At 46.4% G+C, this 26,117-nt stretch overlaps 1 protein-coding gene across 1 annotated transcript in view; it reads left to right on the forward strand.

Annotated features, from left to right (window-relative positions):
- Positions 1 to 4,591: 4,591 nt before the first annotated feature.
- The window catches only part of CPB2 (carboxypeptidase B2), an 80,291-nt gene continuing 58,765 nt past the window's right edge, over positions 4,592 to 26,117 (forward strand). Inside the window, exons 1-2 of the mRNA XM_068267748.1 lie at positions 4,592 to 4,717; positions 22,736 to 22,774. Of these exons, the coding sequence (XP_068123849.1) occupies positions 4,650 to 4,717; positions 22,736 to 22,774 (107 nt within the window). The 5' untranslated portion in view covers positions 4,592 to 4,649. The remainder of the gene's footprint in view (positions 4,718 to 22,735; positions 22,775 to 26,117) is intronic.

Here is a 26,117-nt window from a genome sequence, read left to right on the forward strand (position 1 = left end):
TATGGCAGTCTACATATCCCTCTCAGTTCAGGTGTCCTTTGAACTGGCCGAGCCAGAGCTAGGGTTTCCAGCCACTGGAGACAAAGTCAGTTTTTGTACCCACTCCTGGCACTTGCAGTGATGGCTGTGTTTTCTCTCCTGCTTCCTACAAATAAAATATGGATGAAAGCTACACATTTTTTGTATACACTGTTTTCAATTAAACCCGTGAGCCTCTGTTTAGTATCAGTGCTCTGGAAAGAAAAAATCTTGTATCGTATAGCCTTCAGTTCCGTGCATTGGAACTGAGCAAACAGACTAAAATGGGTCATATTGATTAACATCGGATCCGTTCAAATGTCTGTTGATCCGTTCCGCAAAATATTTTTTATGTCAGGGTGAACGCAGCCTTACAGATACAGTATATGTGTATATCTCAATTATGGAAATATTTGTATGTTTCCTTGATTGGTGCATATTGACTAGTTAGCGTTAACTATTCACTAAATAGTGCACAAAAATGTTACCATTACTTACATCAGTTATGCAATGTGCTTTGCACAATTAGCGCAACCCGCATTCCCTAGGTGAAACAGATTGGACAATATGTCTATTGTCTCAATTATGCCTTTGCTGATTAATAAAAATATTAAATTCTAAAAATTGTAAAGATACAGTGATTGTCATATCATTTCAAGATTTGTCCTTTCCTTTTGTTTTCAGCACAACTTTATCCAGCCTCTGCCCCAGAATTGTAAGAGACACTGTCAGGTCCATATTAGTTTCAGTCATTCAATTAGTGGTATAGTTAAAATTCACTAAATTGTCTTTCTGCTTTTTGCAGCTAGTTTACCTGCCCAGTATGTATATTGTCCAATGTGTTCACCATCTCCCCCATAGCCATCTTATCTGAAGTATAGTACTGTATTTTTCAGACCATAAGACGCACTTTTTCTTTACCAAAAGTGTGGGGGAAAAGTCAGTGCGTTTTATGATTTGAAGGTATCCTGTCCCCCTTCTGTCTCCCTGTGTCCTCGCCCCATCTCTGATGTCCCTGTGGCTCTGTCCCCCTGCACCGTGTCACTTCTGTCCCCGGTGTGGCCTCTGTCCACCTGCCCCTGGCATGGCTCTGTCCCTCTGCCCCTTTTGTCCTGGCCTGGCTCTGTCCCCATGATCTTTCTTTCCCTGGCATGGCTCTTTCCCCTTGTACCTCTTAGTAAGTGAGATACTTACCAATCAGGTGCAGGAATTTAGTCTCGCGATGAGCAGGGATCCCAGCAATCTTCATGCCGGCTCCAGCTTAACAGTACTCAGCCCAGGCTCCAGACGCCGTGCGGCCAGTTAAAAGAGGGCGCTGTGAGGATGCCATCCAATCACCGCCGCCTGCTGTTGTGACTGCATTCGACGGTCTTGGAGGCAGGACTGAAACTCTTTCACTGTTATCTGTCCAATCACTGCACTAAGTGAGTCAGAGCCACACCAAGGACAGAAGGGGCAGGGGGACAAAGCCACACAGGGGGCAGCAGAAGCAAGGGGACAGAGCCACTCCAGGGAGATAAGGGACATGGGGCAGGAGGACAGAGGCCCCACCGGGTACAGAAGAGACGGAGAGGGGAAGGAGGACATGAGGACAGGACAGATACAGGGGAATAGAAGAGACATGGGGGGACAGAGGAGACAGAAAGAAACAAGGGGACAGAGGAAACACAGGAGGGAAATAATTGGGGGGGATTGAGTGGTAGAAGATCCACAAGTCGCACCTGCACCATGGATGCACCAGGTTTAGTATATTTTTTTACCCTGTACCCGGTTTTTGTCCTCTAAACCTAGGTGCGTCTTATGGTGCGAAAAATACGGTATCTAGTACCTCCTTAGCATGCAGTTATTGTCTCCTGAACCACCCTGGCTTCCCTACCCGCTGTTGCATGTGACATCACCTCACTTGCATATGCCTCTGATTGTCTGAAAAACCAATTGATTGCCGACTGCTGGACTATCCGATTACCCGCTGTGTTGCTGACCTCTGCTTGTACAGCGACCAGCTTTGTTGCTGAATCCTGGCCTGCTGTTCCTGATCTACTCTCTGCAGTGTGCTCTGGACCTGTTACCAGCACCACGTTCCACCGGTCTGCCAAATGGTCCATCGTCCATTAGTCACACGAAGTGCCTTCCTGCCCTTTGCTGCCTGGAGTGTCCTGTCTCGCCTACAGGAGCCCCTGCCAGTGAGTTGCAAGAGAAGCTGCTCTTCAGTACGATCTTCTTGGACTCAGGTATGTGGTATTCTGGTATTTGAACCAGGAGGGTTCCTATTCGTTGACAATGACTAATTTGTATCGTGTTAAAGTGTCATATCTTCAGTGATGTCCCATGATGATGTGTACACACACACACACACACACACACACACACACACACACACACACACACACACACACACACACACACACACACACACACACACTGTCATAGCAAAACAGTGTTAGCTTACCTTCAGGACCATGAAACATTAAGTTCAAAGTTTACTCTTCTGGCAAATATTTGTCTAGTGTGAGCTCTGACCGCCATCTGATCAGAGTGCAGTTAACAGAGCCACACTGGTGATATAGGAATGAGAAGAAAATTATTGAAGCATGCAAATCTGTACTGACATGGGACTTGACAAAGGAAAGCCACTAACTGCAAATCAGTTAACTGACTGTTAACTAGTTACTGACAGCAAGACAGTATATTCATATTCTCTTTGCATTTAAGCTTTGGCACAGGCACTTATATAAGCCAATATAGGCCAATAAGCACAGAGCACATGACTAATCCGTGCAATAGACTAATCAGTGAAACCAATCTTATGTCTGGTACACACAATGGTATTTTCTGGCAGAGTTACTGCCGATCGATTTTTCCACAGAAGTGAATGGAAAATCAATTGGAAAATCGATCAGAGATGTTGGAAATAATCGATATGGCAGCAAATCTGCCAGAAAATCTGGCATGTGTCATTGTATTGATTCCAAAACCTTTAGAAGTAATTATTGGAGCTCAAATTGGCTTGGTAAGCTCAGTGACCACTGACTTACATACACAGTTGAATCCTATTATGAGAACAAGTATTTAAGGGGGTCAATTGTAAGTTTCTCTTAATTTTCTCTGAAGAGTAGCAACATGGGGGTCTCAAAACAATTCTCAAATGACCTGAAGACAAAGATTGTTCACCATCATTGTTTAGGGGAAGGATTCAGAAAGCTGTCCCAAAGGTTTCAGCTGTCTGTTTCCACAGTTTGGAACATACGGAGGAAAAGGAAGACCACAGGCTCAGTTCAAGCTAAGGCTTGAAGTGGCAGACCAAGAAAACTCTAGGATAGACAGAAGCGAGGATTGGTGAGAACAGTCACAGTCAACCCACAGACCAGCACCAAAGACCTACAACATCATCTTGCTGCAGATGGAGTCACTGTGCATCGTTCAACCATTCGGCACACTTTACACAAGTAGATGCTGTATGCGAGAGTGATGCAGAGGAAGCCTTTTCTCTGCCCACAGCACAAACAGAGCCGCTTGAGGTATGCTAAGCACATTTGGACAAGCAAGCTTAATTTTGGAATAAGGCGCGGAGGACTGATGAAACTAAAATTGAGTTATTTGGGCATAACAAGGGGCATTATGCATGGAGGAAAAAGAACACAGCATTCCAAGAAAAACACCTGCTACCTACAGTAAAATATGGTGGTGGGTCCATCATGCTGTGGAGCTGTGTGGGCAGTGCAGGAACTGGGAATCTTGTAAAAGTTGAGGGACGCGTGAAGCTGAAGCTGCACCAGGGCTGGATCTTTCAACAAGACAACGACCCTAAACACTGCTCAAAATCTACTAGGGCATTCATGCAGATGAACAAGTACAATGTTCTGGAATGGCCATCTCAGTCCCCAGACCTGAATATAATTTAAAATCTGTGGTGTGAGTTAAAGAGAGCTGTCCATGCTTGGAAGCCATCAAACCTGAATGAACTAGAGATGTTTTGTAAAGAGGAATAGTCCAAAATACCTTCAACTAGAATCCAGACTCTCTTCGGAACCTGCAGGAAGCATTTAGAGGCTGTAATTTCTGCAAAAGGAGGATCTACCAAATATTGATTTCATTTCTTTTTTGTGGTGCCCAAATTTATGCACCTGCCTAATTTTATTTAAACAATTATTGCACACTTTCTGTAAATCCAATAAACTTCATTTCACTTCTCAAACATCACTTTGTGAGTCTCCTATACAATACATTTAACTGACATTTTTTATTGTAACAACCAACGATTTATACAGGAAAATCATGATGATTAACAAGGTTGCACAAACTTTCGCATCCCACTGTATGTATAGAGATTTTAAATAATTCATGCAGATTTTTAAATAATCAGACGTGAGTTCCTACGAAAATGCTGAAGATGAGAATGTTTGTTAATGTTGTTACTTCTGCTAAATGCTACGAAATCATGGGAGAAGATCCGACAGGATTTTAAAGGAATGACAGGTACACCAAAACAAATTGTTAGTGTGGCAATGTAGACTGTGCTCTTTAAAATTTAACCAAACTGCAAATACTCCTGTGAATCCCGGAAAGAGTGTGACTGCGGGTCTCCTAGCATTCAGATTGCAGATTGTAAGCGTCCACACATCTAACTGGAGATGAAAACGTACATATTACTATTCACATTTGGCCTTCTGGTTGTACAGTTTCCGGCGAAAGCTTTAAGGTAATTGCTTTTTTATTTTCCTTTATAACACTAGTACATTACGCACGACTGATTGAAGAATGTCATTTTACCATACAGGCTTGTGTGACAACAGAATATAAAAGATTGTTTATTATATGAAAAAGAGCAGTGAGCTCTGTGAAATTCAGATTGTGTTTACCAGTTTAGACAGAACAAGAAAGGATGAATGTGTCTTGGTTAGTATGAGTGTTCTGCACTTTGTACAATCCTCTAAATTATACATAGAGAACAGTGTTGTTCAGAGTGTAACTACAGATCATGTCCCCCACCCTCCAGCAAAACTTTGATGGGCGCCCAGGGCCGGCCCGCTCATGAGGCGGGGTGAAACTTTTGCCTCAGGCGGCAAATTTCCAGGGGCGGCATCCGCCCGTCCGTGGATGCGGGGAGCCGGCCCGCCGAGCTGGAGGGGTAGCTGGCAGGACGGGGGTATTGGGCCAGCGGCGGGGAGGGGGGTCGGACCCCCCCCCCCCCTCGCCTGGGTCCCCCGTCCCCTGCTCCCCTCCAGCCTAAATAGACGCAGCCGTATGTGTAAGAGGCACGGGCGGGGAGGACTCACCTCTTCCTCGATCCAGCGTGCGCTCCACTGACATCACTTCCTGCAACGCTGCAGGAAGTGATGTCAGTGGAGCGCATGCTGGGAAGAGGTGAGTGTCCTCCCCGCCCGTTCCTCTTACACATAGCGGCTGCTTCTATTTAGGCTGGAGGGGAGCGGAGGACGGGGGACCCAGGCGAGGGAGGGGGGGGGGTCCGACCCCCCTCCCCGCCGCTGGCCCAATACCCCCGTCCTGCCAGCTACCCCTCCAGCTCGGCGGCCCCCCAGAGCGCGCCCCCCCCCCCCCCCCGAGGGGGGGGGGAGGGGCGGCGGTGGCAATTTTTTAAACATTTGCCTCAGGCGGCAAAAAGTCTAGGGCCGGCCCTGTGGGCGCCCCTTAACCACTTCGGGACCACAGTCTTTTCGCCCCTTAAGGACCAGAGCCTTTTTCTCCATTCAGACCACTGCAGCTTTCACGGTTTATTGCTCGGTCATACAACCTACCACCTAAATGAATTTTACCTCCTTTTCTTGTCACTAATACAGCTTTCTTTTGATGCTATTTGATTGCTGCTGCGAGTTTTACTTTTTATTATATTCATCAAAAAAGACATGAATTTTGTCAAAAAAATGACTTTTTTAACTTTCTGTGCTGACATTTTTCAAATAAAGTAAAATTTCCTATACATTTGAGCGCGAAAGTTATTCTGCTACATGTCTTTGATAAAAAAAAAAACATTCAGTGTATATTTATTGGATTGGGTAAAAGTTATAGCGTTTACAAACTATGGTGCCAAAAGTGAATTTTCCCATTTTCAAGCATCTCTGACTTTTCTGCGCACCTGTCATGTTTCATGAGGGGCTAAAATTCCAGGATAGTACAAATACCCCCCAAATGACCCCATTTTGGAAAGAAGACATCCCAAAGTATTCAGTGAGAGGCATGGTGAGTTCATAGAAGATTTTATTTTTTGTCACAAGTTAGCGGAAAATGACAGTTTGTGACAAAAAAAAAAAAAAAAAAAAAGTTTCCATTTCTTCTAACTTGCGACAAAAAAAAATGAAATCTGCCACGGACTCACTATGCTCCTCTCTGAATACCTTGAAGTGTCTACTTTCCAGAATGGGGTCATTTGTGGGGTGTGTTTACTGTCCTGGCATTTGGGGGGTGCCTAATTGTAAGCACCCCTGTAAAGCCTAAAGATGCTCATTGGACTTTGGGCCCCTTAGCGCAGTTAGGCCGCAAAAAAGTGCCACACATGTGGTATTGCCGTACTCAGGAAAAGTAGTATAATGTGTTTTGGGGTGTATTTTTACACATACACATGCTGGGTGGGAGAAATATCTCCGTAAATGACAATTTTTTTATTTTTTTTACACACAATTGTCTATTTATAGAGATATTTCTCCCACTCAGCATGGGTATGTGGAAAAATACACCCCAAAACACATTATACTACTTCTCCTGAGTACGGCGATACCACATGTGTGGCACTTTTTTGCACCCTAACTGCGCTAAGGGGCCCAAAGTCCAATGAGTACCTTTAGGATTTCACAGGTCATTTTGAGAAATTTCGTTTCAAGACTACTCCTCACGGTTTAGGGCCCCTAAAATGCCAGGACAGTATAGGAACCCCACAAATTACCCCATTTTAGAAAGAAGACACCCCAAGGTATTCCGTTAGATGTATGGTGAGTTCATAGAAGATTTTTTTTTTTTGTCACAAGTTAGCGGAAATTGATTTTAATTGTTTTTTTTCACAAAGTGTCATTTTCCGCTAACTTGTGACAAAAAATAAAATCTTCTATGAACTCGCCATTCTCCTAACGGAATACCTTGGGGTGTCTTCTTTCTAAAATGGAGTCATTTGTGGGGTTCCTATACTGCCCTGGCATTTTAGGGGCCCTAAACCGTGAGGAGTAGTCTTGAAACCAAATGTGGCAAAATGACCTGTGAAATCCTAAAGGTACTCATTGGACTTTGGGCCCCTTAGCGCACTTAGGGTGCAAAAAAGTGCCACACATGTGGTACCGCCGTACTCAGGAGAAGTAGTATAATGTGTTTTGGGGTGTATTTTTACACATACCCATGCTGGGTGGGAGAAATATCTCTGTAAATGACAATTATTTGATTTTTTTTACACACAATTGTCCATTTACAGAGAGATTTCTCCCACCCAGCATGGGTATGTATAAAAATACACCCCAAAACACATTATACTACTTCTTCTGAGTACGGCGATACCACATGTGTGACACTTTTTTGCAACCTAGGTGCGCTAAGGGGCCTAACGTCCTATTCACAGGTCATTTTGAGGCATTTGGATTCTAGACTACTCCTCACGGTTTAGGGCCCCTAAAATGCCAGGGCAGTATAGGAACCCCACAAGTGACCCCATTTTAGAAAGAAGACACCCCAAGGTATTCTGTTAGGAGTATGGTGAGTTCATAGAAGATTTTTTTTTTGTCACAAGTTAGCGGAAAATGACACTTTGTGAAAAAAAAAACAATACATATCAATTTCCGCTAACTTGTGACAAAAAATAAAATCTTCTATGAACTCATCATACACCTAAAAGAATACCTTGGGGTGTCTTCTTTCTAAAATGGGGTCACTTGTGGGGTTCCTATACTGCCCTGGCATTTTAGGGGCCCTAAACCGTGAGGAGTAGTCTTGAACCCAAATGTCTCAAAATGACCTGTGAAATCCTAAAGGTACTCATTGGACTTTGGGCCCCTTAGCACAGTTAGGCTGCAAAAAAGTGTCACACATGTGGTATCGCCGTACTCAGAAGAAGTAGTATAATGTGTTTTGTGGTGTATTTTTACATATAACCATGCTGGGTGGGAGAAATATCTCTGTAAATGACACATTTTTTTATTTGTTTTACACACAATTGTCCATTTACAGAGAGATTTCTCCCACCCAGCATGGGTATGTGTAAAAATACACCACAAAACACATTATACTACTTCTCCTGAGTATGGCGATACCACATGTGTGACACTTTTTTGCAGCCTAGGTGCGCTAAGGGGCCCAACGTCCTATTCACAGGTCATTTTGAGGCATTTGTTTTCTAGACTACTCCTCACGGTTTAGGGCCCCTAAAATGCCAGGGCAGTATAGGAACCCCACAAGTGACCCCATTTTAGAAAGAAGACACCCCAAGGTATTCCGTTAGGGGTATGGTGAGTTCATAGAAGATTTTATTTTTTCTCACAAGTTAGTGAAAAATGACACTTTGTGAAAAAAACAATAACAATCCAATTTCCGCTAACTTTTGACAAAAAATAAAATATTCTATGAACTCATCATACACCTAACAGAATACCTTGGGGTGTCTTCTTTCTAAAATGGGGTCACTTGTGGGGTTCCTATACTGCCCTGGCATTTTACGGGCCCAAAACTGTGAGTAGTCTGGAAACCAAATTTCTCAAAATGACTGTTCAGGGGTATAAGCATCTGCAAATTTTGATGACAGGTGGTCTACGAGGGGGCAAATTTTGTGGAAACGGTCATAAGCAGGGTGGCCTCTTAGATGACAGGATGTATTGGGCCTGATCTGATGGATAGGAGTGCTAGGGGGGTGACAGGAGGTGATTGATGGGTGTCTCAGGGGGCGGTTAGAGGGGAAAATAGATGCAATCAATGCACTGGGGAGGTGATCGGAAGGGGGTCTGAGGGGGATCTGAGGGTTTGGCCGAGTGATCAGGAGCCCACACGGGGCAAATTAGGGCCTGATCTGATGGGTAGGTGTGCTAGGGGGTGACAGGAGGTGATTGATGGGTGTCTCAAGGTGTGATTAGAGGGGGGAAATAGATGCAAGCAATGCACTGGCGAGGTGATCAGGGCTGGGGTCTGAGGGCGTTCTGAGGTGTGGGCGGGTGATTGGGTACCCGCAAGGGGCAGATTAGGGTCTAATCTGATGGGTAACAGTGACAGGTGGTGATAGGGGGTGATTGATGGGTAATTAGTGGGTGTTTAGAGGAGAGAATAGATGTAAACAATGGATTTGGGAGGTGATCTGATGTCGGATCTGCGGGCGATCTATTGGTGTGGGTGGGTGATCAGATTGCCCGCAAGGGGCAGGTTAGGGGCTGATTGATGGGTGGCAGTGACAGGGGGTGATTGATGGGTGGCAGTGACAGGGGGTGATTGATGGGTGGCAGTGACAGGGGGTGATTGATGGGTGATTGACAGGTAATCAGTGGGTTATTACAGGGGAGAACAGATGTAAATATTGCACGGGCGAATTGATAAGGGGGGGGGGGTCTGAGGGCAATCTGAGCGTGTGGGCAGGTGATTGGGTGCCCGCAAGGGGCAGATTAGGGTCTAATCTGATGGGTAACAGTGACAGGTGGTGATAGGGGGTGATTGATGGGTAATTAGTGGGTGTTTAGAGGAGAGAATAGATGTAAACAATGGATTTGGGAGGTGATCTGATGTCGGATCTGCGGGCGATCTATTGGTGTGGGTGGGTGATCAGATTGCCCGCAAGGGGCAGGTTAGGGGCTGATTGATGGGTGGCAGTGACAGGGGGTGATTGATGGGTGGCAGTGACAGGGGGTGATTGATGGGTGATTGACAGGTAATCAGTGGGTTATTACAGGGGAGAACAGATGTAAATATTGCACGGGCGAATTGATAAGGGGGGGGGGGGTCTGAGGGCAATCTGAGCGTGTGGGCAGGTGATTGGGTGCCCGCAAGGGGCAGATTAGGGTCTAATCTGATGGGTAACAGTGACAGGTGGTGATAGGGGGTGATTGATGGGTAATTAGTGGGTGTTTAGAGGAGAGAATAGATGTAAACAATGGATTTGGGAGGTGATCTGATGTCGGATCTGCGGGCGATCTATTGGTGTGGGGGGGTGATCAGATTGCCCGCAAGGGGCAGATCAGGGGCTGATTGATGGGTGGCAGTGACAGGGGGTGATTGACGGGTGATTGACAGGTGATTGACAGGTGATTGACAGGTGATTGACAGGTGATCAGGGGGGATAGATGCATACAGTACACGGGGGGGGGGGGTCTGGGGGGGGGTCTGGGGAGAATCTGAGGGGTGGGGGGGTGATCAGGAGGGAGTAGGGGGCAGATTAGGGACTTAAAAAAAAAATAGCGTTGACAGATAGTGACAGGGAGTGATTGATGGGTGATTAGGGGGGTGACTGGGTGCAAACAGTGGTCTGGGGGGTGGGCAGGGGGGGGTCTGAGGGGTGCTGTGGGCGATCAGGGGGCAGGGGGGGGGGAAATCAGTGTGCTTGGGTGCAGACTAGGGTGGCTGCAGCCTGCCCTGGTGGTCCCTCGGACACTGGGACCACCAGGGCAGGAGGCAGCCAGTATAATAGGCTTTGTATACATTACAAAGCCTATTATACACTGTTGCAGCGGCGATCCGGATGCCAGTAACCCGCCGGCGCTTCCGAACGGCCGGCGGGTTACGGCGAACGGGGGGCGGAGCCAGTCCCCGGCGGCTGATCGCGTCACGAATGACGCGATCGCCGCATAGCCACTCCCGCAGCCGCCCCCGCCGATGGGCGTATTGCGGTCGTTTGGGACCGGTCTTTGCCGCCGCCCATCGGCTGGGGGCGGTCGTTAAGTGGTTAAAGAGACTCCGTAACAAAAATTGCATCCTGTTTTTTTATCATCCTACATGTTCTAAGAGCTATTCTAATGTGTTCTGGCTTACTGCAGCACGTTCTACTATCACCATCTCTGTAATAAATCAACTTATCTCTCTCTTGTCAGACTTGTCAGCCTGTGTCTGGAAGGCTGCCAAGTTCTTCAGTGTTGTGGTTCTGCTATGAACTCCCCTTCCAGGCCCCTCTATGCACACTGCCTGTGTGTTATTTAGGATTAGAGCAGCTTCTCTCTTCTCTCTTATCTTTTACAAGCTGGATAAATCGTCCTCTGAGCTGGCTGGGCTTTCACATACTGAAGAATTACAGACAAGGGAAAGCTGTTTGCAGGAAGAAACGAGCAGCCTGAAACTTCAGTGCATGAGAGATGCAGGGGGAAAGAAACACACAAATGATCTCTTGAGATTCAAAAGGAATGCTGTATACAGCCTGCTTGTGTATGGATGTATTTTGTATGTGTGGACATACTGTACATCAACCTACTTCCTGTTTTGGTGGCCATTTTGTTTGTTTATAAACAAACTTTTTAAAACTGTTTTTAACCACTTTTAATGCGGCGAGGAGCGGCAAAATTGTGACAGAGGGTAATAGGAGATGTCCCCTAACGCACTGGTATGTTTACTTTTGTGCGATTTTAACAATACAGATTCTCTTTAATGTTCACCATCCCTCCCTTGCCTCCCCTTGGTGACCATCACAGCCTGGGAACCCATCTTACAAGAGCCATAATACAAGTTTGGCCATCAGGATCTTCACACGGAGAACATGCGTAGCCACAAAGACACCCAACCTGGAGTATCGGAGGGAGGGAAAGTTAGTAGTCCCCCCCCACACACCCCTTACCTTTTGGGTGTGGCTCATTCAGATGCCAATATCAATGTTAGTTTCTGTTTACAAAGGACCTCATTTACTGAGGTTCTTCAAGACCTGAGATCCTTCAAAGTTAGCTTGGATTTTTTCAAAAGAAAGTTTCTTCTTTGGCTGCATTCCGATCTGTGCAACTGCACAACTGCAGGGGGGAGTGTTCCTGTACATAAGCCATAAGCTCAGCTTAGACAATCCTTAATGGCCACCTGGACTGCTGAATTTAATCCAACCTGAATACCTAGCTTTAGGTGAAAACTTATCATGTAATAGATTATTTTAGATAAAAACAGGCTGGGATTGTAGGATTTTTAATGTTCTCCAATGACCATTAGCCCTAGAACCTTCAAAAAGCAGGCACAATTAGGGATGGTCGGAAATGCTAATTTCCGATTCCATGGTAAATCCGCATTCCGCCATTGCCAAATACCGATACTGATACCGATTCCGCTTTCCGCTACCAATTTCCGAATTACGATGCGGATTTCAGCCGGAAATCGCAGAAATTTTCCCCGACTTTAACATCGATTTTCTCAAAAACTTTAAGGTCTTTTTGAAAACTTTTTTGCATCTTGTTCACAAGATTCAGTTTAATAAACCCAGAAAATTTGGTGTTTCTAGGACTTACGGGGGCTTTGCTATTAACCGCTAAAGTTGGCAGATTTTTACTGTAATGTAAAATGCAGAAAATCCGCATTATCCGATATGCGGTAATTTTAAGCCAATCAGAAGATGCAGAATGAATAAGCCAATCTGAGAATGTGGAAATTTCTGCCTAAATCCCCATTCTCTGATTGGTTTATTCATTCTGAGTCTTCTGATTGGCTTAAAATTACCGCATATCGGATAATGCAGATTCTCTGCATTTTACATTACAGTAAAAATCCGCCGACTTTAGGGGTTAATAGTGGTTAATAGCAAAGCCCCCGTAAGTCTTGCATCTTGTGAACAAGTTTTCAAAAAGACCTTATAGTTTTTGAGAAAATTGATGTCAAAGTCAGCTGAAATTTCCGCGAATTCCGGCGGAAATCCGCCTACCGCACTTGTATTACTGATTTCCGCATTCCGATGCAGAAATGCAATTTCCGTTGGGAATTTCGGAAATTGCATTTCCGTGGAATCCGAATGAGCATCCCTAGGCACAATATTTGTAGCCAGTGAAGGCAGAGGTAGATCATGTATTTTAAAGTCACTCTGCAGGGAGAGAAGTATGGAGGTTGACTTTATTTTTCCTTGCCTGGCTGTTCTGCTGTCCTTTTTTTTTACTTGCAAAAAAAAGGGATCCAGAACAAGTATGCAGATTTGGTTTTCTGACTAAATTCTGACTGCCATGATGACTGTAACGATCGGTGTCAGCACACAGAGAGAATCTGATTATTGGTGATCTGCAGTATCACCAAGAATACAGATGTATATCTGATTATTGATGATCTGCAGAATCACCAATAATACAAGTATGACTAACCTCTGGACACCTAGTAATGAGTAAGTGTTTTGGTGCAACAGTAGGCTATCTCCCGTGGAGCGGGAGATGCTGAAACAATGAGCATGGACCACCTGAGGAGCAGGTGGCCTATGGCTGTGTGTGAACTATCTTCTAGGAGAGGGGATAGAGATAACCTGGGAGCCAATGATTCCCTGCTATACTGGGAATCAGACTATACTGCAGCCAGAGGACTCCTGAGGGGTAGAGCCCTCGGCAGTACTGCAGAGAGGACTCTCTGAGGAGCGGAAGTCCTGGTTGCAGCCGACACCTGGTGGAATGGTGTTACTGCTAGTACAGTTAGACTGAGCACTCAGGGAGAGTGACAGCTAGAGTGGTCGGGCAGGCCAGGTCGGCTGATTGGCTGATGGTGTAATGGTTAAGGGCTCTGCCTCTGACACAGGAGACCAGGGTTCGAATCTCGGCTCTGCCTGTTCAGTAAGCCAGCACTAATTCAGTAGGAGACCTTTGGCAAGTCTCCCTTACACTGCTACTGCCAATAGAGCGCGCCCTAGTGGCTGCTGCTCTGCTCTGGCGCTTTGAGTCCGCAAGGAGAAAAGCGCAATATAAATGTTATTTGTCTTGTCTTGTCTTGTCGGCAACACACGAGCAGGTACAGAGAGAGAGAGACTGATTCGGTAACCGGGTACAGGCAGGGTCTGGCAACAGGTAGGCAGATATGCAGAGGTACCGAATCAGAAAGCAAGAGAAAGGTCGACAGAGCAAATGGTCATAACATATAAGTATAACAAAGTCCTAGACTGAGGTGTGAGTTCCTTGGTCTCGACACCCTGGAACTAGTCTAGAGTATAACACAGCAATGACACAGTATCCCTAAGCTTGAGCGTGTGGTCCTTGGTCACAACACTCTGGAACTGGTCTAAAGTATAACACAGCAATGACACAGTATCCCTAAGCTTGGGTGTGAGGTCCGTGGTCACAACACCCTGTAACTGGTCTAAAGTATAACACATAAATGACACAGTTTCCCTAAGCTTGGGTGTGAGGTCCGTGGTCACAACACCCTGGAACTGGTCTAACATATAACACAAACGTAATCTGGCTAAGTGTGAATTCCCAGGTCCTCCTGGTTCTAACACACTGTGTGATCTGACTGGTCTGAGTGCTCACACGTTAGTATTCGCAACGGCAGACAATCAGCAACTGACAGGCAAGAAGTATATATAGTGCAGCGCTCCTCAGCGCCACCCAGTCCCACTCAGCCAATCACCCACTGCGCTGGGATCAGCAGATCGTCCTAATCAGCTGATCCCTCTCCTATTGGCATAAAGGTCCTGCCTCCTAGCGCGCGCGCGCGTAGCTCTCCATCTGTGTGCACTACTAGGCTCAGACAAACCAGACGCATGCTGCTGTGCGGAAACCGCCGGTCTGAACACGGAAACAGCCGCCCCGCTGTCAGACCGCGCGGCGGTGTTTCCGCAATCCATTACAGTACCCCCCCTGAGGAGTGGACTCCGGACACTTCCCACCCGGCTTCCCAGGATGTGAGTCATGGAATTCTTTCTTTAATTCCTCCGCATGCATGCGACAATCTGGCACCCAAGATCTTTCCTCCACACCATATCCTTTCCAGTGGACCAGATACTGTACAGAATTCTGCACTAAGCGAGAGTCCAGGATCTTTTCAATCTCATATTCTGGTTGGTCATCAACCAACACAGGGAGGGGGGAGGGGGGGAAGGAATCCACGTGCACTGCTGGCTTCAATAGAGACACATGGAATGATCTCAGACCTCTCATGCTGGCTGGGAGATCAATCGCGTAAGTGACATTATTAATTTTCTTGAACACTGGGAATGGTCCTATAAATCTAGGACCCAGTTTGGGTGACAGCTGCTTCAAGGCCAAATGCCGAGTGGATACCCACACCAAATCTCCTGGAGAGAACTTCCACTCTACGGACCGCCTTTTATCTGCCTGTCTTTTCTGGGTTTGGAAAGCTTTCCCCAGATTCCTCTTAACCATTCCCCAAATCTCCTTTAAAGCCCTCTGCCAATCCTGCAGAGCCAGGAATGGTGTAGATGCCACCGGCAATGGAGCAAACTTAGGTGATCTTCCCGAGACTACCTGGAATGGGGAAAATCCTGAAGAGGAGCTTTTCAGGTTGTTGTGCGCAAATTCTGCGAACGGCAAAAATTCGGATTGCGCATCTGCAACATAACATCTGAGAAACTGTTCTAGGGATTGGTTAACTCTCTCGGTCGGGCCATTGGTCTGTGGGTGGTAGCCTGATGAGAATGCAAGGTCCATATCCAGCTGATGGCAAAAGGCTCTCCAAAACTTAGAAACAAATTGGACTCCCCGATCTGACACTACATTTTCCGGAATACCATGCAGCCGGAAAATGTGCTGGATGAAGAGATCAGCCAATTCCTGGGCAGAGGGGAGTCCTTTCAAAGGAACAAAATGAGCTATCTTACTGAATCTGTCCACTACCACCCAAATGACCGTCTTGCCCTCAGACCTGGGGAGTTCGCCCACAAAATCCATGGACACATGGGTCCATGGTTCACTTGGGACTGGCAAGGGTTGTAAGGTACCAACAGGGGCCTGACGAGAGGGTTTACTCCTAGCACATACTGCACACTCTCTTACAAACTCCCCACAATCTGTTGCCAATGTAGGCCACCAAGCACATCCAGCCAGCAAATCCTGAGCTCCGATGGCCCCGGGATGACCAGTATTCTTGTGGGAATAAAACAGTTGCAAGAGTTGTAGACGGAAAGGCAGTGGCACAAACATGGCCCCATCAGGCTTCCCCTCTGGAACATCCTGTTGGTAAGGACTCAGAGTGACTGTCCAATCCTTCCAGGTCTCAGTGGCTGCCAGAACTACCTTCTGAGGTAGAATGGTCTCAGGAGCTGAGGGCTGTACTGTCTCGGGTTCGAAACACCTGAACAAGGCGTCGGCCTTGATGTTTTTACTACCAGGGGTATACGTGATTATAAATCTAAATCTGAATCTTGCAAAGAACAAGGACCACCGGGCCTGACGGGGGCTGAGTCTCTTGGCACCCTCTATGTACTTCAGATTCTTATGATCTGTATAAACTGTGATAGTGTGTTCTGCACCTTCTAGCCAGTTTCGCCATTCCTCAAAAGCTAATTTGATGGCCAAAAGCTCCCGGTTGCCTATGTCGTAGTTTTTCTCTGCGGGTGAAAACCTACGAGAATAGTAGGCACATGGATAGAGTTTGCCCTGCAAGCCTGATCTCTGAGACAATACAGCTTCTGAAGCATCAACCTCTACGATAAAGGGGAAGGTGACATCAACATGTCTCAATATAGGTGCGAAACAGAACAGTTTTTTCAATGTAGAAAAGGCAACATGAGCCTCTGCTGACCAGTGGTAAGTATCAGCCCCTTTCTTGGTGAGACTGGTGAGGGGCGAGACTATTGTAAAATACCCCTTTATAAACCTCCTGTAGTAGTTGGCAAAGCCCAGAAATCTCTGGAGTGCCTTCAGTCCTACAGGCTGAGGCCACTCCAGGACAGCAGAAACCTTCCCTGGATCCATAGAGAGGCCAGATGGAGAGATAATGTACCCCAAGAAGGCAACCGAGGTCACTTCGAAGAGGCATTTCTCCAGTTTGGCATAAAGCAGATTCTGTCTTAACTTCTCCAGAACAAACTTAACATGCTTGCGGTGTTCTGAGAGATTGGACGAAAAGATCAGTATATCGTCCAGATAGACCAGGACGAACTTCCCCAACACCTCCCTGAATACCTCATTAATCAATTCCTGGAAGACGGCCGGCGCGTTACACAAGCCGAAGGGCAGCACCAGATACTCGTAATGCCCGTCGGGGGTGTTAAAGGCCGTCTTCCATTCGTCACCATCCCTAATGCGAACTAGGTTGTATGCACCTCTCAGATCTAGCTTCGAGAAAATCTTGGCGTTGGTAACCCGAGTGAACAAATCGTCAATCAAGGGTAAAGGATAACGATTTTTCACTGTGATCTTGTTTAAGCCTCGATAATCAATACAAGTACGAAGGCCTCCATCCTTTTTTTTTACAAAAAAGAATCCTGCCCCTGCTGGTGAACGGGAGGGACGGATGAACCCCTTAGCCAAGTTTTCCCTGATGTATTCCTGCATAGCTAGTTTCTCAGGCCCAGACAGATTATAGAGGTGACCCCTGAGAGGCTTACAACCAGATCTCAAATCGATGGGACAGTCGAAGGTATGGTGATGGGGAAGTTTATCTGCCGATTTGGGACAGAACACGTCAGCAAATTCTGCGTATTGTTTTGGCACACCTTTAATCTGAATCTTGATGTTACCCATGGTTACTTTCGCTAAACAATGATGATAACAATGGGTAGACCAGCTCGTTAGCTGTCCTGAAACCCAATCTATCTGAGGGGAGTGAAGCTGTAACCATGGCATGCCAAGAATGACGGTGGAGGTTGCCATACGCAGGACCAGAAATTGCAGATTCTCCTTATGTAGCACCCCAACACTGAACCTCAAATTCGGGGTTCGAGACAGGGGATGACTACTTTGCAGAGGAGAGTCATCTACAGCAGTGACCAAAACCTGTTGGTCTAATGGGAGTATAGGAATCCCCAAATTTTTTGCAAACTCGTAATCTATAAAGTTAGCCGCTGAACCAGAGTCTACGAAAGCTTCAGTGGTAACAGTCTGGCCCTCCCATGTGACAGAACAGGGAAGGAGCAATTGATTGTTGTTTAGAGGTAAAGACTGCGCGTCTAGGGTATTACCTCTGACTACACCTAGTCGGCAGCGTTTCCCGACTTTTTGGGACAATTCTGCACTTTATGACCCTTTATGACTCTGCACAGTATAAACAGAGCTGTTCTGTTTTCCTGCGATTCCTCTCCACCCGTGTCAATTTGGACTGTCCAATTTGCATTGGCTCTGGCGGAGGTGAGACGGGTGGAGGAGAGGCGTAGGAGACATATCTTATAGTGTTCTTACCGTGGGTTTGTTTCTGATACCGCAAAAGGCGATCAACCCGTACTGCTAAAGCAATTGCCTCATCGATAGTTTTTGGTTCAGGGTGTCCCAACATCAAATCCGAGACTGCGTCTGACAACCCTGATAAAAAACAGTCTAACAGTGCAAATGACACCCACCTAGCTGACACAGACCACTTCCTGAATTCAGCTGCATAGACTTCTACCGGATCCTTGCCTTGACGCAAGGTCTTAAGCTTCCGCTCAGCAGTGGAGGCAATGTCTGGATCATCATAAATTATGGCCATGGCCTTAAAAAATTCCTCGACTGACCTCAAAGCCTCATGCCCTACCTGAAGGCTATATGCCCATGTTTGAGAATCCCCTGACAGCAGGGTCTTAATAAATGTAATTCTCTGTGCCTCAGTTCCTGACAAGTTGGGTCTCAACTCAAAATACGACATTACTCGATTTTTAAAATTCTGAAAGTCAGATCTATGAAACCTTTCGGGTACAGACATACGTAAGTCTGTAACTGGAGGGGATCGCACTGAATTCACAGCCGCCTGAAGGACCTGTATTGACCCAAACAAGGCAGTGATCTGGGTCTGATGACCGTCCAGCACTCTGATGAAATTCTCCACCGAAGTGGTGAGTGCATCAAGACGGCTGTGGAGTGCGTCCATTTTGTTTTTCAGGTCTGCCGTTCTGTAACGATCGGTGTCAGCACACAGAGAGAATCTGATTATTGGTGATCTGCAGTATCACCAAGACTACAGATGTATACCTGATTATTGATGATCTGCAGAATCACCAATAATACAAGTATGACTAACCTCTGGACACCTAGTAATGTGTAAGTGTTTTGGTGCAACAGTAGGCTATCTCCCGTGTGGCGGTAGATGCAGAAACAATGAGCGTGGACCACCTGGGGAGCAGGTGGCCTATGGCTGTGTGTGAACTATCTCCTAGGAGAGGGGATAGAGATAACCTGGGAGCCAATGATTCCCTGCTATACTGGGAATCAGACTATACTGCAGCCAGAGGACTCCTGAGGGGTAGAGCCCTCGGCAGTACTGCAGAGAGGACTCTCTGAGGAGCGGAAGTCCTGGTTGCAGCCGACACCTGGTGGAATGGTGTTACTGCTAGTACAGTTAGACTGAGCACTCAGGGAGAGTGACAACTAGAGTGGTCGGGCAGGCCAGGTCGGCAACACATGAGCAGATCAGGTACAGAGAGAGAGAGACTGATTCGGTAACCGGGTACAGGCAGGGTCTGGCAACAGGTAGGCAGATATGCATAGGTACCGAATCAGAAAGCAAGAGAAAGGTAGACAGAGCAAATGGTCATAACATATAAGTATAACAAAGTCCTAGACTGGGGTGTGAGTTCCTTGGTCTCGACACCCTGGAACTAGTCTAGAGTATAACACAGCAATGACACAGTATCCCTAAGCTTGAGCATGTGGTCCTTGGTCACAACACTTTGAAACTGGTCTAAAGTATAACACAGCAATGACACAGTATCCCTAAGCTTGGGTGTGAGGTCCGTGGTCACAACACCCTGTAACTGGTCTAAAGTATAACACATAAATGACACAGTATCCCTAAGCTTGGGTGTGAGGTCCGTGGTCACAACACCCTGGAACTGGTCTAACATATAACACAAACGTAATCTGGCTAAGTGTGAATTCCCAGGTCCTCCTGGTTCTAACACACTGTGTGATCTGACTGGTCTGAGTGCTCACACGTTAGTATTCGCAACGGCTGACAACCAGCAACTGACAGGCAAGAAGTATATATAGTGCAGCGCTCCTCAGCACCGCCCAGTCCCACTCAGCCAATCACCCACTGCGCTGGGATCAGCTGATCTTCCTAATCAGCTGATCCCTCTCCTATTGGCATAAAGGTCCTGCCTCCTAGCGCGTGCGCGCGTGTAGCTCTCCATCAGTGTGCACTACTAGGCTCAGACAAACCAGACGCATGCTGCTGTGCGGAAACAGCCGGTCTGAACGCGGAAACAGCCGCCCCGCTGTCAGACCGCACGGCGGTGTTTCCGCAATCCATTACAATGACATACAAATTCCAGGTGTGTGACTCAACTTGCTGAAGGTTAAAGACCAGTACCTGACATTTTTATAAGCAAATAAAGAAGGGGAGGCAGGCAGAAGTACAGTGCTGCAATAACCTCCTTGGGACTCAGTAAGGCTCACCTAGTTAGGTAGCCCTAGCCGGTGCACTTTTACATCAGTTTCACCTCTCATGCAACACAATAGTAACTCCGATCCACAGGTTTCAAACTTGCTTTTGTGGTTTATTAGAGCTAGGACACATACTTGTTACGGGTCACATGACCCTTCCTCAAGTGTACCATCCCACACAATTCCACCCATATAAAGGACTGCCTCTATAGGAAGTCCCACCCAAGTGAATCACATGATAACACATCACATGACATAAAAACAAAAGTAAACAGTATATACAATTCCTATACAGGGTACTACTATACCGTCTACCCTGCAAAAAATAGTGGAGGGGTCATGAGTATATCCCGCAGCATTTGAAATCCCACCAATTATTCTTTCCTGGAATAAATCACAAAAAACTTTTATAACTCACATGTTCATTTGCGGAGCAGTACCTTTTCTCTATCACCTTCCCTTCTCGGGGGAGGGACAGTATCCAACACCATCCATCTCAATTGAGATGCAGTATGTCCGGCCTAAACAAAATGTCGGCCCAGAGGGACATTCTGCTTCTCAGGATGTTTTTTAACCTCAGCAATACTTTGTTTGTGCTCCTGAATACGGACCTTCACATTGCGGGTCGTCTGACCGACATAAATAAATCCACAGGGGCATTTTAATGCATAAATCACAAACATCGAATTGCAATTGAAACTCCCCTTGACAGGAATCCGTTGACCAGTATGTGGGTGGGACAAATATTCACCACGTATAATCCCAGAACAGCAATTACATGATAAGCATGAATGTGTACCCTTCGGTCCGACCAACTCTGGTCCCTTTTTGGGCGCTCTCTTGCACACCAGGTTGACAATAGTCCTGCCCCTCTTGTATGCAAAAAGAGGGTAATCTTTAAATAACTTGCCACATTCAGCATCTTTCAGCAAAATGGGCCAGTACTTGCAAACTATACTTCTTATCCTCCTGGACAAATGCACATAATGTAGAACAAAAGGTATCCTGCCCTTGTTTTTCCTCTTATTGTCACTTGGTCTCAATAGGGATTCTCACCCCATACTACCAACCTCCTCACTCACTTTGTCTAGACTAGTGTGTTTAAAGCCTTTCTCTACAAAGTTGTTTACTTGGTGTGGAAGAGAGGGCCCGAAAAGGGACCAGAGTTAGTCCGGAAGGGCACACATGCTTATCATGTAATTGCTGTTCCGGGATTAAGTTGCAGCTTTATAGCTGGGAAAGGTTAATGTTAGGAGCAGGTAGGGGGAGGTTAGTGTTAGACATAGATATGGTAGGGTTCTTGTTAGGCATTCATAGGGGATGGTTCCTGTTAGGCATAGATAGCAGATGGTTCTTGTTCAGCATAAATAGGGGAGAGTTCCTCTTAGGTATTCATAGGGGGGGAGGGGCTCTGGTTCAGCATACATAGGGGAGGGTTCCTGTTAGGCTTAGATAGGGCAGGGTTCTTGTTCAGCATAGATAGGGGAGGGTTCCTGTTAGGCTTAGATAGGGCAGGGTTCTTGTTCAGCATAGATATGGGAGGGTTCCTGTTAGGCTTAGATAGGGCAGGGTTCTTGTTCAGCATAGATAGGGGAGGGTTCCTGTTAGGCTTAGATAGGGCAGGGTTCTTGTTCAGCATAGATAGGGGAGGGTTTTTGTTTAGCATAGATGTGAAGGGTTCTCACACAATTGAGTACTCTCTCACATTTTTCTAACTATTTTATTTAATTTCTTTATTTATCAAAATTGTGCCCAAACTGTAAATGTTTTGTATGCCCGCCATTCATTTCTACACAAAGCATGAAAATTGGGCACTGGAGAGCCACGGAAATGTTGGCGCTGACATAAGCATCCATACAATTATTTGTAATACTTTGAAGTCTGGGTGGCACCGATAAATAGGGGGCACTAAGGCCGCCTGCTATGAAAACTGCAGCTACAATTAGCGGGCACCTAAAGTTATTAAAGGGAGGGGATCATGCTCTGCTATAGTATGTTACAGTACATGTTGGCATTCATGGTTCCCTCAATGAGCAATTATGATCCTAAGAGAGTTCTTTGCCATGAGGTGACAAGCTGAGCTTCCAGTGACCCGTGTAAGAGAGTGATATATGAGTGGGGGTGTGATAATGTGATTTGTTACCAGTGGGCATGTATTTAGTGCTATTTCTTAGACTGTATATTCCAGTGTGGGAATATAATGCAGACATGCCAGTGATGGCTTCAAAATACGAATCTGAAGACAAGACACAGAACACACTGTTGAATAAGTGGCAGTTCTTGCTATTTTCACAGATTAATAAAGGAAGAATATTTTTACATCTCATGTTTTCACTACACAGGCTTTCAGTGGATCCGACAACTCCTCCTGCAGCTGAACCGTAAATAGATTTTTCTTTTATTATTATTATTATAAAGCAAATAAGCATAAGGCATATACAATGTATCCTAGCTACAGTGCACCTAGTCTTAAATATATGGTAAAAGCAAGGAGTTTGGAATCAGAATGATGCCATTTATTGGCTAACTTAAAAGAATAAAGGTAGTCAGCCATACATCAGGCGAATTGGGGGCCGATCGACCATACGATTCGATTACTATTATCAAATCGGATGAAAATCAGTGCCGCCAAGTGCATGCCCGACCAATAATGGGACTAATTTCAGGCCGAAATTGGTCGCATTAGTTGACTGCACATGCTGCAAGTTGTAGGGCTGACTTGCTCGATCGGGTGAGCAGTGATATTGCCGTGCGATATCGGGATGAGCGACAAAACCCCTGGCGCTGGCATCCCAATGCTAAATGTCCCCCCAGTGCAAGTGATACATTCCCTGTCCGTGGCCTCCGCTTGTCTTCCACTGGCTCCGGTCACATTCCATTCTCCATACACACGTGCCCCACGTGGTTGCCTAGTCAACGTAACAGAAGTAGGGAGTAGAAAGCAAGAGATAGTGACATAATTTAGGCACTATTTAGACCAGTGCTATAGGGGAGACTTGTGAGCCTTCTATAATGAAAACTGATGAGAAAGTCTCCCTTCGAAAGAGATCAACTAGCAGCATCTTAATAAACTGTTACAGATCCTGTGCCGCGGCCTTCTCTGCAAGGTCTACCAGCACGATATTAGAGCAGGCCTGGATTTACGTCACAGGAGCCTATAGGCAGATGACCTGGCACCCTAGACTTCACCCTCCATGAACCCACAAACCCCCACTGATTCACAAGTGTGCTGGCCGGCCCAGCTGTCACTTCTTAGTTCCCTTGCCCTTCATAGGTAGCTACAGGTGCCCTTAGTGTTAGGTAGCCAGAGGTATCCTTAGTATTAAAGAGGAACTGTAACGTCAAAACGTCCCCTGGGGGGTACTCACCTCGGGTGGGGGAAGCCTCCGGATCCTAATGAGGCTTCCCACGCTGTCCTCCGTCCCTCAGGGGTCTCGCTGCAGCCCTCCGTGCAGCGGTGACGTCAATATTTATCTTCCCGGCTCCTGCGCAGGCGCTCTGACGGCTGTCGGCTCCGAAGTAGGCGGAAATACCCGATCGCCGTCGGGTCTGCTCTACTGCGCAGGCGCAAGTTTCCGGCGCCTGCGCAGTAGAGCGGACCCGACGGAGATCGGGTATTTCCGTCTATTTCCGAGCCGAAAGCAGCCACAGCGCCCCCGCTGGAGCCAGCAAAGGTAAATATTGAATCTACAGTCGGGTCTGTCACCGGCTTTTCGGAGGGCTGCAGCAAGACCCCCGTGGGACAGAGGACTGCGTGGGAAGCCTCATTAGGATCCAGAGGCTTCCCTCACCCGAGGTGAGTACCCCCCAAGGGAGGTTTTTGATGTTACAGAGTCTATTTAAGTAGTTAGAGGTGCCCCCAAGTATTAAGTAGCTAGAGGTGCAACCAACTGACGGGAGATCTGATCAGTGGAATGCCTTGCTGAATGAGAAACCTCTCACTTACACTCCACTTGAGACTCTTCATAGATAAGGCAGGTGGGAGGCACTTGGGTAGGAGAGTAAGCCACCTTTCCATCATCAGGCACCTGTAGGAACTTGCCTACAGTGCCTTGTGGTAAATCCGGCCCCGTGTTAGAGTGGCAGTTCTGGTTTTCAAGATCGTCCTGGCAGGCATGTAACACTCTAAGCTCTTTTTGTGCATCTGCAATCGCTGCTGAAGAGGCCGGGTGCTGTCCTCCAGTATGCTAATTTGGTCTTCTGCCTCACTGACTCAGGTAAGGCTGTTATACATGTCATGGCGTAGATGCTACACGTCTGTGCAGACCTCCTCCAACTTTTCAGTGATTGTTGCCAGGCTTGTTTAACATGTGGCGATACCCTCCAGGATCTGATCAAGGGGACCAGGCTCCAATGGTGGTTGCAAGGAGTTATCTGCAGTCTGGAGCTCCTGGCTGCTCCACGTGTCGACACCATCTTGACTCACATGCTGCAATTTGCGGAGCTTGGCCGCCGCTTCAGTTGTGTAGTCATGACCGGGGATGCTTATCTTCCCACGGACACTGTGCTCTCAGTGGATTCCCAAGTATTCCAATCCTCTGTGCTTTTATGCTCCAATTCGTGAACATAGAAAAAATAAACAAATAAACATAGCGTGACTCTGTAATTAAGATATGAATCCACCACGTGGTTTGAAATTCTCATGTGATGCCACCACAAACAGGTATCACAGCTCCTCACCCTCTATAGTGGCTGTCAACCCACAAACAGCTTAAGCGTTTATTCTCCAGTGATTTTAAAGCCTTTCACCTTCCACCGTTTTGTGCTGCGTAAACATCACTAAGATCTCCAGCCTCTCACCTTATGTAGTTGCTGCCAAACTATAGGTCAGCTATAGCGCTTAATGAGTTCCACTCCCGTTGTTTCCACACCAGTTTCTATCTCCTTTCCAACAATGATCCATCAAGTTTACACCTATTGACTAAAAGGAGTCTCCATAGCGTAAAACTGTTTCTTTAATTTAAAAAGTTTAAAAACAATTGCACTCACATGCTCCCATAAAGTTATGCGCATATAAGATCCAAGACGAGCTGTAGTCCAGTCCACGTCCTTAAGCTCCGTGCACCTTCTTGGCGCCCACACCTGCCACCTCTCTCACACCCAGGTACAGCTCAACACTGTGTGATGTTTTTTTGATGTCTGTTCTAGCCATGCTTGTTGCAAGTTGAACGCACTATACATCACCCTTTTGTTTTTTGCTGCTCAGAATAAACCATAGTGCCAGATCTTTCTTGTCCTCCTGATTGCTTGCATCTATCCCTGCCTTTGTCTTGAGCACATGGTTTGCCGGGTGTTTTCTAAACCAGTTAAATACAGCTTTCCCCGAGTGCCTGCCAGCTCTCCCACAGCAATTAAATGTGTGATAGGTGTGTGTCCAGGGTTGCCTTAAAGGACACCCGAGGTGAAAAACGAATGCAATAACCAATTGTATATATCCTCCTTTTCCTAAAAATGACTTTTTAAGATATTCCACATTTTTTTTTTTTATATTTGAATCTACTTTTTGAGTTTTTACTGTTTTATTGTTTTTGCTCAATCACACATTCATTGAAATATGCCAGAAATAAAATCTATAAACTATTAACTCGTTTTATCTTTCATGCTCTCAGAAGCCATTTTCTGCTAGGAAAGTGTTTTATAGTTGTAATTTCTTATCAGTGAGAGTCACACTGTAGTCTGAGCCAATCCTGACTCAGACAGGAACTGCCACTTGCATACCTGATG

Source organism: Hyperolius riggenbachi, chromosome 2, assembly GCF_040937935.1.
Source record: "Hyperolius riggenbachi isolate aHypRig1 chromosome 2, aHypRig1.pri, whole genome shotgun sequence".
In the NCBI taxonomy this organism is placed as follows: domain Eukaryota; kingdom Metazoa; phylum Chordata; class Amphibia; order Anura; family Hyperoliidae; genus Hyperolius; species Hyperolius riggenbachi.